The sequence below is a fragment of the Lepisosteus oculatus genome, chromosome 5 (genome assembly GCF_040954835.1).
Source record: "Lepisosteus oculatus isolate fLepOcu1 chromosome 5, fLepOcu1.hap2, whole genome shotgun sequence".
Taxonomy (NCBI): domain Eukaryota; kingdom Metazoa; phylum Chordata; class Actinopteri; order Semionotiformes; family Lepisosteidae; genus Lepisosteus; species Lepisosteus oculatus.
The window spans coordinates 33,621,577-33,636,701 of NC_090700.1; the positions used below are offsets into that span (position 1 = coordinate 33,621,577).

A 15,125-nucleotide genomic window follows, 5' to 3' on the forward strand; every position below is an offset into this window, starting at 1 on the left:
TACGGACTGCATGTTTTGTTTTTTTGTACCTGGACATTTTTTAATCTTTCTGTTTAATAGTGGCTGTCAACCTGCTTGGGCTTGTAAAAACAGGGAGACATGTTTTAACTATGATAACCGTATGATAACCGTAATTCAGGTATTTACAAGGTGTGTTTTTGTAGTATTGTGACCCTCATTTACCATGTATATTTTTAATGGAGGACTACAATTAATTTTTTTTTTTTAGAAAAAAGGTAGAGGTAGACGCAGCCTCCCTTAAATGAATATCATACCCTCCCACCCCTCACCCAGGACCAGGACACTTGAATGAATCAACAAAGCAAATAAAACCTTCCATGCACTGTCACACATTACGGCCACACGTCATACTGTCAGAATTCAAACGCGTGTTGTCGAAACCCAGCGAGTGAGCGAGAAGCTGAGCAGCTCGCATGAAACGGGGAAGAAGACCAGAAGATTATGACCTGGTGCGAGTAACGAAGCAAAGCGCACGGGGGTGTGGGAAAGATACTGTGTTCCTTTCCCTTTTTTTCTTGTACGGGACAAAGGGAAAAATCTGCGCCACCTGCGTTTGAATGATGGTGTAAACATGGACTGCTTGGACAGGACTGCTTTCAAAAGAGGGAAGAGCCTGCAGAGCAAACAAGAGAAATAGGTCGCCAAGAATAAAAGAAGAAAAACATAATAAATATTAATAGTAATAAAGGATATAAAAAATCAGGACAGCTGTTTAAGGTCAGCGCAATGCTTAGGAGGACCACCACCGCACAACGGAAAACGTGACAAAAACGCTGTAGTTAAGAGCGACACTGCCATCAGACTATCTCATTTCGTTGCTTAATTCAAAACCGTGCGTACTCGCCCGACGTCTCCGATGGGTTGTTTATTTAACGAGAGAAACAAGATTGTTGAAGGTGACTTAAGATAATGAACAACAAATTGTGCTAACAATGGAAATTGTCATGTAAACCGCAGAAGGATTTTACCTTCATGCAATGGATGGAGGTCCTGTAACTGGCATTTCGGAAAGCACCGAGCGAAGTGTGAGATAATGCGGGGCTCGGGGTGCACCTTTTTCTATCAGGATACATGTGCTAACATTTCAGTCTAACTGGATTTTTATCAAGGGGACACATGTTTAGTGTACATGTGGGACCTTTTTTACCTCTCACGGATTGTCCAAGACGAATTATGCCTTCAGACTGGATTTAAAAATACTTTGTGGCATCCCTCCTTGCACAAAGGTGAAATTAATTTTTAACATCAAGATTTGTTTGTGGACGGGTCCTGGAAATATGACTGGATTGTCATTTTTACCGTACATAATTAGACTCTCATGTTTTTAAGGGGTACGTAAATTCTTTGCTCTGGAGTTCAATTTTACGGTTTTAAGGATGTCTGGACAGCTGGGACCATCCCAAGTGCTCTATATAGGAATGGAGGTAGTGATAGCCGTCTCTTCTGTACTGGGCAATGTAATGGTAGTTTGGGCAGTGAAAATCAACCGCTCATTAAGAGACACAACTTTCTGCTTTATCGTCTCTTTGGCCCTGGCTGATATAGCCGTAGGAGCGCTCGTCATCCCTCTGGCCATCACCATCAGCATCGGGCTACAGACTCACTTCTACAGCTGCCTGCTCGTAGCCTGCACGGTGCTCGTGCTGACTCAAAGTTCGATCCTAGCCCTGCTGGCTATTGCCATTGACCGCTACCTTCGGGTCAAGATACCCACCAGGTAAAGTAGCAGCTTCAATGAAAGCTCCAAACCTGAACGCTAAGAATGATGATAAAAAAAATGACCCGGGAATTCTCATTTATTGCCATTAGCTAAGATAAAAAAAATACGTTTACCGATTTTACAGAAGGGTGAAGATTTATCAAGAGTCTTACCTTCTCTGCTATGGTTGTGCATACTCCGTTTCTATAGCTTGATACTGGGTTTTTTGTTGTTGTTGTTGTTGTTGTTGTTGTTTTTGGAAAATTCACTAAAATACGAGACTTGAAGTTATAGTGTTCCGACATCACTGAATGGACTGAACACACCACACACAGTGTGGCGATAGAGCTGCTTTTGTGCAGCACCCAGTCTGTGGACCTCAATATCTTGGCCTAAGGAGGTTTACGAAAGGGTCTTTTTGTAAAGCTTGTAATGTGGAATTTGTTTTTATAGTTATTTTTTTTCTATACAGCTACTACTACTACTACTACAATAATAATAATTCAGTTGTTGTACAATACGACAGTACGATAAAGTCAATATTTCTACACTGATATGCCTACTCAGATGCTCATTAAGATAGCTAGAAATAACATTCTTCTGCATGTCATACCACCCGTTAACGACCCTGGATTTCTCCTGGGGGAAAACAGTCTTCACGTTTCAATACTTAATAGCAGTTTCACCAGATATGTGTTGCTATTTTTAGTAAGGAACTGATACCTACGTCGCTTTACTCATCCTGCATAATCTGTAGGTGAAATATGATCGTGGAAACGCTTTCTTGGAGCTAGAGAGTGTTTATGCTGCTATTTTGCATGGTTCTGTGTCACCTTGAATTTTTTTGTGAAATTCACAGACGTTGTTAAAAAAAGTCGCTTACGAGGTTAATTTTTCGCTCTTACTGTGTACAAAATATTTTCCTGCTAAGGACAGCTATATTTACTCGTCATATCTCGTTTTCAATAATCTACTACCACGCAGAAAACAAGCTCTCCAATTTAAGATTCATTCACACATTAATGCTATCTTGCTAACAACTGGATACCAAGATTACATTATTATATATTTTTTATAATATCTTTGGTTTGCTTAAATTCGGTAACGTTCAAATCTTCCACTAAGATAATCAGTCGTGAAAAGTTACAAACAGTAATGGAGACTTGAGTCCTTGGTCTACTCACCCATAGACATACTGTACATACTGTATGCTGAAGCTTTGTGTATAACATATTCCATTTTCACAAAATCGTTTCTGGTCAAATCCTTAATCTGTTTTGATCCGCCTAACGTGAAATAAATTAATTATAAATCAACACGGTTTAAGAAATCAGATATATTCCCATTGCAATTAACTAGTGGAGAGTAAAATATGCAGTATATCCAAGACCAGATGCTTTTGGGTCTGGCTGCACATTACCCATCCACACAACACCAGGAATAAAGTCAGCTAAGATTTTTTATATATATATGACACCTTTCTTGCAAAAATGTTAAGCACTCACCACTGAGAAAGCCCATGACAGAAAATACCTTTCCAGTTGGTAAAGATATTAGGTCAGATCATTTTAGTGAAGACTGGTAGTTTTCCTTTCTAAAATGTCTCATGTCTGGTTTCTTCTGTCCGAAGAGCAGTACTTAATTCAACCTGCCCTTGAACTTTCCTTTTTCTGGACCTATTTTCGGCTTGTTTTCACATCTGCTATGGGGATATGAATATAGCATATTTTGAATCAAATGAATCTGTAGTCCACTACTTTTCAAAAGGGGAAATTTCTGGTGTGTATATTAGTTTATAATACAGCAGTATTATTATATACTGTAATTGCCAGCAATTACTGTATAGCACCCTGCAGCCTCCAAACTGGCCGCCCACTGAAGTTAAACCGATGTGAGACTGGCCAGTAACTGGATGGGAGGCACAAAGCACTTTTAATGGAGTGTCCAGAAAAGTGCTATACAGTACTGTATAAGTGTAAGGAATTATTACTATTATTGTTGTTGTTGTTGTTGTTGTTGTTACACAAAGCAAATTTGTATTTATTCTTAATATTTATTTAATGCACAATATTACTGTGGAGCCTCAATAGTATTGACTTAAAGTATTACCATATTCAATCAGCAATTAAAACTATTGTACCAATTATCTAACATTTACTAAAGATAACAAAAGGAAAGCACTATAGTAAAATAATGATCTTACCCTTTAGATTTATTTTAAAAATATCTGCTGATACATCTTGTTGGCCTAAGAGATGAAGGGCAAATGTATTACAACCTACTTCAAGAGGACATATTCCAATGCTGAGTTCATAACCATGTTTGTGAAAAGAATCCCTGTCAGAGAACAATTCTGGAACAAGGTTTTGATATACCCTTCAGAAGAATACACAGACCTTTGAAGTCCCTGCAATGTATGATCCCAGAAATTTGAATGCCATTTATTCTATTGGAAGCTGGTAATTCACACATCTGGTTCTGTACATTTTCTATATGTAGCACCAAGATCATAATGTATAAGAGTTAATCATTTACATAAATAAATCTCTGTAACACAGGAAACAATCACAGATGGATACCAGGTATAATGATTCTTTTGAATTCTTACCATATTGCCTGCAAGGACAAAAGTACAAATTATGTATAATCTAATCTTCTAATTGGAAATAAGCATAACTGTTTCTTTCCAGCATATACTTGGTTATCAAAAAAACGATTTCCAGGATTTTTTTTTCATATATTCAATTTTCTATTCAAACTGCAAACTAAAGTGCTGAAACAAGATTGTAGTGATTATCCAAGATACAGATCAGGAAAAGACAGTGCTGAATGAGCTGTTTACTTGCAGATTGCATATTAGAGCAAGAACTGTCTCTGTTCTACAAATTGATATTGCAATCAGCTGTCTGCTGTGAAGGGTGCACTATGAGCTCATTGTAGCTGTTCACAGTATGTCACTGCAGGCTATAAGAAATATTTCACTTGAAAACAATGCCATAAAATCTGACCTGAGCCAACCACAATTTGAGAAAGTACAGTTAGTCACTTTTAGCAAACAAAGAATGAGTGACAAAAAATGTCTTAAAAGTTCATGTAAACACTAGCAATCCAGTGAGTGTACGGTAAGAATGAAGGGAAAAACAGCTGTTAATTTTAGTAATTACTATTTGTTATTTACTGCACTGTAAAGCAACTATAGTGAAACTGAAATAAAACACATTTACATACCTTCTAATAATGCAATTTGTACATACAGCACTGTATGCAGAGGTGCAAGCCTCACAAGGAGGAGAAAATTCTACCTACAGTATAAGAGAAAAGGGAGAGATGAACCTGGGTTTAAGAAACTAAAAACAGATTAAATGCAAACAATTCAGAATACGCTGCATTCAAATAGTCTGTGTAAAAAAAAATGAAAACGGCTAGAGCAGGGAAATGTTGTTTGGTTTGTGTTTCCCACCATGAATGTGTCAGTAGGGTAGTCACTCTCCCTGTGAGAAAGAATGGTGATACTATTCCCATTGGCATTTAGAGTTCCAAAATGGGTGAGAATATTTGTGGTGAGAAAGATGTAAAAAGCTTCCGCTGAGAAGGTCTGAGGAATAAAGCTGACTAAGAAAGATCAATACAAGGAACATAAATACAGGGGAAAGCATGGCATACAAATGCCTAATTCTGAGACACCAGACAGTCAGGCAGCCAGGCTTTATTTGGTGCTTGTTTAAACAAACTGAGTTCATTATGCCCCTTCGAAAAATCTAAAATGTGTTTTAGCAGAGTGATTGAACTCTGATATTGAGCATTAGCAATATCAAGAGAAAGCTTTAAATACTTGACCCTTCAGATGACACTGAAAGTCAAAAGGGCTTGGGATTTCATATCACTGAAAAGATTAAATTTTTAGATTAATGCTTGATTACTCTCTCTCTCTCTTTCTCTCTCTCTCTCCTTGACAACAAGCTGTTATGTTCCAGCTATAATCTAGAGCATCAAGCAACCTGTACACAAATAGACAAAGGTTAACTTGCAACAGTCAGAGTGAAAAAAGTCTAAGTACAGTAGTCCAACCCACAGCGGAAGATACACAGAGAGTTCTCCAAATATTTTATCTTTAATCTGCAAGAGGCAACACATTTAAAACTAATTCTCAGTCTTCAGTAAATATATGATATTAATATAAGGTTTGACATTTCTGCAGTTAACAAACAATATAATTCACTTATTTATTATATATGTGTCTCTCTTCACAAATTAGTGAATAATCTTGTTCCTGATACAGTGCCAACATGCTTTTTGTTGTCCGAAACAAGCTTGCACATTTAACAGTCAGCACTAATACTTAGACACCGGTCAATAGAAACACTACTGCAGATTCAGCGTCTTAGGTAGCAAATGACTGACACCTTGTGGTGGTTGCAGTGTGCTCTACAATTTGAAGATATCCCATTTGGTTTGAAATTGCTTTTCAGATTTGGATTCTTGGCTGAGCTAGTGATATATATATATATTTTACCAGGTTTTGTCCAAACTGAAGGCAAGGTAGCAGTGTCAGTATTATTGGACAACACCTTTTTATTTTGAAGAAGATTGTCTGGGAATGCATTTTTTGGTTCATGCATATTGGAGCATGCTTTCTCAGAACCCCCCAGAAGACTATTGTTCATTTCATATGCGATGCTTTGTTAAGAAATATAAATCAGACTAATATACAGTATATATTTTGTAATTTCAGCTGCAAAATGATGGTTGCTAAATCCCCCCTACTCCCATAATGCTGGAATTTAAGAATAGAAACACAACTGAAATGGTTTACTATCCTAAAGAGATCAGAAAAAAAGGGCTTTTAAAGGCCAGCTGATGAGGATGACAGCGTCAGCTGACCTACTTCTAGTCTCTTTATGCTTCTTTTGTCTGTATAGAGTCTCAGGTGATGTGTACTTTTAAATTGATTCATAGAGGGCTAAGAGTCAAATTTCCACATGGGGATAATTTAATGTTTGAGATATAATGGGATTCACAGTGATAGCTGTGGTTATTAGGTTGTTTGTATGTGTGAATGGAGATGTTTCATATGAATAAAGTCTCTTTTCCTTGTATTTTGGCTATCTGTTGTGAGTTTCATGTGCTTTGGGGTTGGGCAGCAAGTTGACCTTGGACTCCTAGAGGTTTTTTTTCTCCTTACTGAGGAGTTTTTGATTCCTCTCCTCTGTTGTCTTCTGGCTTTTTCTCTGTCTGTATTGTAATGTCATGTATTGTCACAAGGCTTTGTTAAGTGCCTTGGGGCAACCGTGTTGTGAAAGGTGCTATATAAAAATAAATTGAATTGAATTGCTCAGGGCTCATGAGCCACCTATTTAGAGGGAGGACTGACAAGGGATTTTACAGTGTGCTAGCCAGCCTTATTATTTACAGCATTAGTCAATATACTGTAGCCTTAGCCTAACAATTATTGTTTTACTTGTATCCTGAGATATGTCTATGAAGAGGTGCTTTTCGTTTAATTTACAAGAAAACTGAACTGCTACAGTATGAATATACAGTATAAGCAGATGAAAATTCCTGGGTAGTGTATGGTAATATTTGAATTTTTTATTGACATACAGTATTATTTACATAGAATATAGTTCTCAGAGAGGATCAGACGTACTGTTATGGTGTTTCCCAAATTTCATATTTCAGTCCATGAATGTGGCAGATGGCTCGCTGAGGTCAGACAATGAGGTCCTGATATTCTTGTTGCATCTATATTACTGTGTGTACTGTATGTGGTAGAAAGAGGAAGGAGTGGTTCTCACGCATATTAGCTCTGTGCATTTTCAACCATGTTATTGTCATTAGCAGAATCTCTCTGATTGCATCCCAGTCTTTTATTTTTTACAATAGCCATCTTTGTGGTTTACTGGGCAAGAGTGGTACATTCTTCACCAGCAAATGCTGCCATCCTCCAGTGCCCAGCAGTAATACTGTATGTCTCTGACTATGAAGTGGGCCAGCCTATTGTAGTCACCGTGCGTACAGCAATGCTTAATGTATGAAAACACACATCCTTTTGTGTATTGGAGGAGCTGCTTTGATTTAAACTAGAAACTTAAATCTGTTTTTTGTCCCAGTACAATGTGCAGACTGTCCAATTCTCACATTGTGAGAGTTTGTATCTTTACCAGTTTTTAAATCTGCTATAGTTTTTTCAGCAAGAAACCAACAAGCTAATTAAAGCTGAGAGAAAAAACTAGCAGAACTCTGCTACTCTCATGAACTCTGTTTTATATTCACAGATTTAAAAAGTAGGTTACATCTGTATTTTTATATTAAAAATATTACACCATCATTAATCATTTCAGACATTGCTCACTGCTTAGATACATTGTGGCCACAGTAAAGAGAGACTGACTCCCTGGATTACTTTTTACCTATTTCCACATAGAGAACAAATAATTTAATAATTTATCAGTTTAATAATTGTGACAAAGACAGTTTAGTTCCTGACCATCAGACACAAATGCTTGAGGTTCAAGGTAGAATTATTAAACATGAACATGTGGCTTACTGGCTACCTATTAAATAGTTTATATCGATAAAGTGTCTTTATGAGATCAAATGCGAATTTACTTACAATAATGTAATATTTTGTACTGTATGTTGTTGTACTGATATATTTATATTTATTTTCTGTTTTTCATAAAAGACACTTTACCTGTTATCTCAGAGGTTTGTTTCTACTGAACATAGATCAAGTGTTTTTCAAGTTTTCACAAAAAAAAATGACAACCAAAGAAAACGTACACTGAGATGTATCTTTGTTTTCATTAACAATAACAAAAAGCATCATTAAAACCAGTTCACACTTATCTCTGAGCATAATACTTATGGATACAATGAATAGGAGATAATTCCTGCCCATTATATACCATGTATTAATTGTTTGTTCTGTGTAAACCTCAGACCTCAGTAGGCTTTTGGTACTGTTGTGGCCTACGGACTCTTAAAAGGGAAAGAGGTTGTTGCTTTTATTTATGATAGGAAAACAGCCATTTGTAGGATCAATTACATACAAGAGAAATAAAAAGCTTCCCATTAGCTTTCTGCTTATTGGAAGTTGCTTTCTAATCAGTAGGTACTGTCCTCTTCTACAGTATGTCCTCAAATAAGTGCCATTTGTAAAGCAAATGTGAATGGCCTCAGGATTGTCCAGAATACTTTATTCCTGCAGTGAAATACATCCGTTTTTTTTCTTTTCAATTTCTCCTCTTTTTGTGGTTGGGGAGATATATCAGCCAATAAATTGACCATTTACAAATGCTACAATGAAACCCAAAGAGGTAGTGTCTCTTTCTGTGTCTTTTGCATGTATCTGTCTTTCTGTCCACCCTTCTATAGGCCAACGTAATGGTGCTGTTTTGACTGTCCAGAGGAATGCAGAATGACAAGCATTTATCATCTGTCCATCTGTCCATGTATCTGTCCATTTTAGCATGCTACAGTCACAGTGGTGGTAATGCAAGTCTCTTGCCTGTAATCTGAAAAGTGGTGGAAAAGTAATGGTGGAAAGCTTTGCTTGCTCTGAGCACTGTGGAGATTGCAGAATGTCAAATGTGAATGGGCCTGGCAGACAAATGGGCCTGTGAGGGGAATGCATGCACTGTGTGGTATGGGGATTGTAGCAGTAAATTGAATCCATAAATAATTGATGACTCCAGATTGTGTGAGAATATTAAAAACCATTGGTTAGTCCCAAAAGAAAACCACAGAAAATGTTTCATTCGTTAAGGAAGGAATTCCGCACAAATTCAGTTTTGGCCCTTAGTTTTACCATGCACCAGTATTATCAAGGTTAGGTTTAGTGTTCTTTCTTAAATTCGTTACCGACCTCCCATACATCCAATTTAATTATGAATGAGGAGTCGTTCAGGAAGCAAGGCAAGAAATCACTTTGCATGTTATAAAATGTGTCAGAAATTAAACAGCGCCTCTGCCATAGAAGGGGTGCATGTACATAAAGTGCTTTTTATACAATTCACATGGAGGCTCTCTAAACTATTCAGCATTAACAAGGGATCTGCTCTACTGACAGATCTACTTTTCTGAAAGAAATACACACAAGGGGTTGGCGTCTGTGGCTGTGGTCCCTGCCTGTGTGCTGAAAGCAGGCAGAGGTGGTGACGAGATGTTTCTGTTTCTGCTTTCTAGCTACAAGAGGGTGGTGACAAAGAAGCGTGCTGGAGCAGCCGTGGTGGCTTGCTGGACAGTGTCCTTCATCGTGGGCCTGACGCCAATGCTGGGCTGGAACAACCTCCAGAAGATGAAGGAGAACGGGACCCAAATCACCTCTGATCTCACGGTCACCTGCCAGTTCGAGAACGTCATCAGCATGGAGTACATGGTCTACTTCAACTTCTTCGGCTGGGTCCTGCCTCCCTTGCTCCTCATGGTCCTCATTTACGTGGAGATCTTCTACATGATCCACAAGCACCTCAACAAGAAAGTGACGGCCAACAGCTCGGACCCCAGCAAGTACTATGGCAAGGAGCTGAAGCTGGCCAAGTCCTTGGCCCTGGTCCTCTTCCTGTTTGCCATCAGCTGGCTCCCCCTGCACATCCTCAACTGCATCACACTATTCTGTCCCTCCTGCCAGAAGCCGATGATTTTAATTTACATCGCCATCCTACTGACACATGGGAACTCAGCTGTCAACCCCATTGTGTACGCCTTCCGGATAAAGAAATTCCGATCCACGTTCCTCAAAATATGGAACCATTACTTCTGCTGCAAGGAGAGGAAACGGCCCACCAACTTTCAGAGTGAGCGGTCAGACTTCCAGGGACGTAACTCCATCTGAGCTCGGCAGGCAGGCTCCAGATATTTTTCCATACAGCATCTCTATGGGCTTTACCATCGCGACCTGTTACAGTTCACAACACTGGCCTCTGGTGTTCCTGATGTGCTGATGCAAATTGAGGTTACACTACAGAGAGGAGAGGCGTGCTGTTTTCTTAAATGGTTTCTTCTGATGAGAAGTGTAGAAATTATATTCTCACTTATCTGTCGGGAAGAGGAATATTTCAGGAGAAAAGGGGGAGAAATGTTCTTAATGTGTGCCGCAAGAAAATGTAGGTTTATGTGTATTTCTAAAAATATATTAAATTGTTAACTGTAAAAGTATGTCGGTAACCAAGGTTGATTTTGGAATGATTAAGTATCAGCTAAACCACCAAATTAGATGAGTAATTTGAAATATGAATAATTTATTTGGTGATTCAGAGGAAGACAAGTGCCACAACCTGCACAACAGTAATAGGCCTTAATGCAGAACATTAAGAACTGCTGCTGGTTTACGGACGAACAAGATACATTAATGCTGACACACAGATTCTGTATTTCTGCAGTCTGATTTCCCTCTTCACCGGCAGAATCCTATACTGTTTCAATTTACTGACAGAGCTCTTATTCATGATGAGCAGGATCTCAAAGCACTTTTCCAGATCAGGTGAAGGGCAACCACAGTGCCAATGTCTTATTACGAGTACAATAATTAGATTTCATTTGCATAAAAAATGTTTTGCTGTTCATTCTAATATAGAGATATTTCACCAAGGTATATGCTGAAAGCAACTGCAGTGTTTAATCCCCCGTTTCAGTATCAGATAACTTCTTGTAGTATTATTTACCTTGTTGACATATATTTCTCATCTGTGTGTTTCTGCTCCAGTGTTGCATTTTTTTAACAAATGCAGACCCACTGATTGTATAGCCTGGACTATTTTACAGACCCAAAAAGGGGGTCAGGACTTTCACCGCTCATTGCTTTACTTCTGTTTGGGTTCGACAGTTGTACCTGATAAATATTCTGAAGAAAATAATGAAGTCGAACACACCAATGGCTGGTGAAAAGATATGGAAGACAGATGAGTTCTGTGTTTACTCTGTTCCATGTCTTTGTTCACTCAAGATAGTTACTGACGTCTAATTCACAACTGACAGATGTATTTAACACTATGGATAGAACAAAACAGTCTGATTGCCGATCAATAAATGTATTGTCATTCTGCAGAATACCGCTGTTATAAATGTCTTGTTTTACATGTGATTCACTTACTGGAACAATGGTGCACTAAAGCAATCAGGTTAATAAGTATTGAACTGTACTAATCTGAGTATCATCACTGTATGGAGGAATTAAAGTAAAACAAATTAAACTGAACACTGATGAACAGGGACACTGCTGTGGTGGTTTTAATGTTTTTCTCCTGCCCTCACAAAGTCTTGTTAGATGCTAGTGTGTCAAACCAGGGGATTAAATAATCACTGATTGGCTTTATTTAGTGTTCATTATTTCCTGTTGTAACTCAACAGGAGACAGTAATTGTAGTGGTGGATTGTGATGTTCTGTCAGGACTCCAGGGGTTTTGCCTAGTTTTGTACCTTTTTCTTTGTTTTAAAGGGAAACACAAGATAAGTAACACAATTATGGTATATTAATATAATATTGAGCATTCCCCTGCTCAGTTTCAATATCATTCTGTCATTTCATCTACACCAATGTATTTTGTGTTCTGTGAAGAAGAACCTGCTCTACCATCCATCCATTTTCTAACCATTTCTTCCAATTCAGAGTCCATATGTACATGATGTGCCCTCCAAAAAAACAGTACCGCCTAGTATGGCAGATGCAGCCATATTAGTTCCAAACAATTTCTACAGTTATTACCAGAATTTCACTATATACATGATGGATAATTCAGTTCATAAAAATATGGTTGGAGTGTCTTCAAATTCTCACACTGTCCTCAGGTTGTGCCAGCTGTTCTCTCATGTGCTTTGGGTGAGCCTTGAGTACCAAGACTGACTCTACACCATCTGGCATAAAGTGGGTGCCAACAGAATATCTTTTCTGATATTCATATATAACTGAAAACTGAATGTTTATAAAGAAAAATTATATAGGGCATCCGATTCAAGTATTTAAACTCCTCACAAGTATTGACACAATCAGCCCAGTGGAGTTCTTTAGACTGAAGAAAGAACCAGAGGACAAAAACTGGGATAATGGGAAAGTGCATTAAAAGCTTGAAACAGGATCCATTGTTCTTTTACACAAAGGGTCTGTAACAAGCTGTTGCTAAACTTGCTTCTTTTAGGAAACTCCTCAGTTTCAACAGTCATAGAATAAACATTAAACCAAAGGCAAACGAAGAAAGCAAGCCTGTGAAGAGTACCTGGATCTGTAAAGGGAGACAGTGCTGTATCTCAGGGAGCTCTAAAATAAATCCTCTTAAGAAATGTCTTTTATGTAAAGCAGTTGTTTACTTCCTTTCAGCTAAACAATTAAGGCACATTCAGCAATGCATTTTCTCCGTGTCATCTCTTCACCTCTCTTTCTTCATCCCTGTCAGCTCTGAAGCTTTGCCCCAGTAAACAGCCCTAGACAAACCTTTTGTCTGTAAATAGTAACTACTTGGTCATTTAAGTATTATAAACCTTTTTCTTTGGTTTGGCATAATAAAGAATAGAGTCTGCATTCTGAGACCTTCTTTATTTCATTGTATGCTCAGGGGAGATCAGAGAAAAGCAAATCAGAGTATACTGTACATATGCACAGTATCCATCGGCTATGAAAATTAAAGATTAAGATTCTCTGTATCCTTGTAAAATTAATCTGACCTTTCCTTCTGACACAATTTACACTGATGAAAATGCCACTGTTGAATAAAGACCTTCTTTAGGTAAAAAAAACAAAGAAATTCCCACAGGATTGTGCTGTGTCAATTCAAGGTCAAAGGGGAAAGAATTCCAATTTTTCTTGCCGTACTCCCATTCAGTAGATTGGATCGTCATGTATTTATTTTGCAAACAAGCAGTTTCTGTAATCAAAAACTTAAAACAGCAATGCTAATGAACACAGCCAAAAAGTCCTGAGCAGTATATTTTACACCGCAAAATCTGTGGAAGGTCACATTAAGACAATGTGAAGCTGAAAAGCTTTGAACCACTAACTTCAATTAGGAAATCTGTTTTGGATCTCATATGCAAAAGCCCCTAGCTTTTTGGGGCCCTAGGCAAGAACTTGGAAAGGGGCCCAGATCACAGTTTGCAACTGATAACAACTATTATCAGTTCCTAACAAAATCTTATTTTACTATTTCAAACAATAAAATTAATTACATAACTAGAAACCTTTTCTTAAGCAGCTTGGAAGAATACAGTACATAACTTATAAACAAGAACACACGACACACGTTTTACAAAGGTGACGCATTTTAACTTTGAAAGTAATAAAAAGGAGAATTACTGACAATAAATAATGATTGTAACTTCAAAATTTTAGCAAATCATAACTTATAAATTACAGCATTGAAATCTTTGTAGAAATGAATTGCAGAAATAAAAACAAAGAAAAAAATATTCTATACATCAATTTGCCTATATTTTCGACCTCAGGTACTGCATGTTTTAATCAACGTAGGCTCTGAAAAGCTCCTCTCTGCTTCGGCTGCTGTCACTGGGAGAGAGACTGCAATCTGAAGGGCTATACAGTAGGTTGAGTTCACGATACTTCCATTTAATAAAATACAGGAGAAACCGCAAGGAAAACAATACGTTTTAATGTCTAATCGCCGAACGGACTTTGAAAATGTGACATGTTTGCTAGTGTTGTTGATCTGACAGACATAAAACCAAAATAAATACAAATGATTACATTATTGCACATATCGTGCATTGCCAATGACTTGATTAGGCGTAGTTCTGTTTTGGGACCGCCGATCCTGCTCTTCTATTCCTGGCTTCAGAAACATTGCGCACTCTATTTTGATTGGTCATTTTTGGAAGACTGGGCTTCCATTAGGGTAATCCACAGCAGCAACAGAAAGAGCTGCTAAAAGGATTTTATTTCGCTCACATTTGAACGTGCCAATTAAAAATATGTTGCGTTGCACATTGAGGGGGCCTCCTGGCGGCCTTGGGGCCCTAGACAGTAACCTAATTCGCCTGTGCCGTGGGCCGACCTGATCATCAATCTGAACAAAAGAAATCTCCCCATTCCTGTGAGATAGAATGCTGGCAATACATATGAATACAGATGTGCTCACCCTTCTGTATTTACATGCATTGGCAGAATTCTGTCTCACAGAATAAAGATATTTCTTTTGCGGTAAAAACTGAATAGTTGTATATGGCATTGCAACCATTGATTTAGGAGTGCTGGTATAGTGATGTAATGCCTCCCTCTAGTGGTTAATCAAATTTTCTTCATGAAATGAGATGCTCTTCTCCAGAATAACATATTACCGTTTTTACTGTTGCTACTGTACATCCATACAAAACCTTTTTAGGCAAAAGCACTAATGCAGCACGTAGGTTGTACATTGACTCCAGGCTACTGTAATAATAATCTAAATCGGAAAGCAAT

General features: G+C 38.0%; 1 protein-coding gene across 1 annotated transcript; it reads left to right on the plus strand.

The window, feature by feature from the left end:
- The first annotated feature begins 331 nt into the window (after window positions 1–331).
- Window positions 332–11,934, plus strand: adora1b (adenosine A1 receptor b). The gene is made up of 2 exons (XM_006628388.3): window positions 332–1,738; window positions 9,908–11,934. Exons 1-2 carry the CDS (start codon window positions 1,398–1,400, stop codon window positions 10,554–10,556), a joined length of 990 nt encoding a protein of 329 aa, XP_006628451.1. The 5' UTR covers window positions 332–1,397; the 3' UTR covers window positions 10,557–11,934.
- Window positions 11,935–15,125: the final 3,191 nt, after the last annotated feature.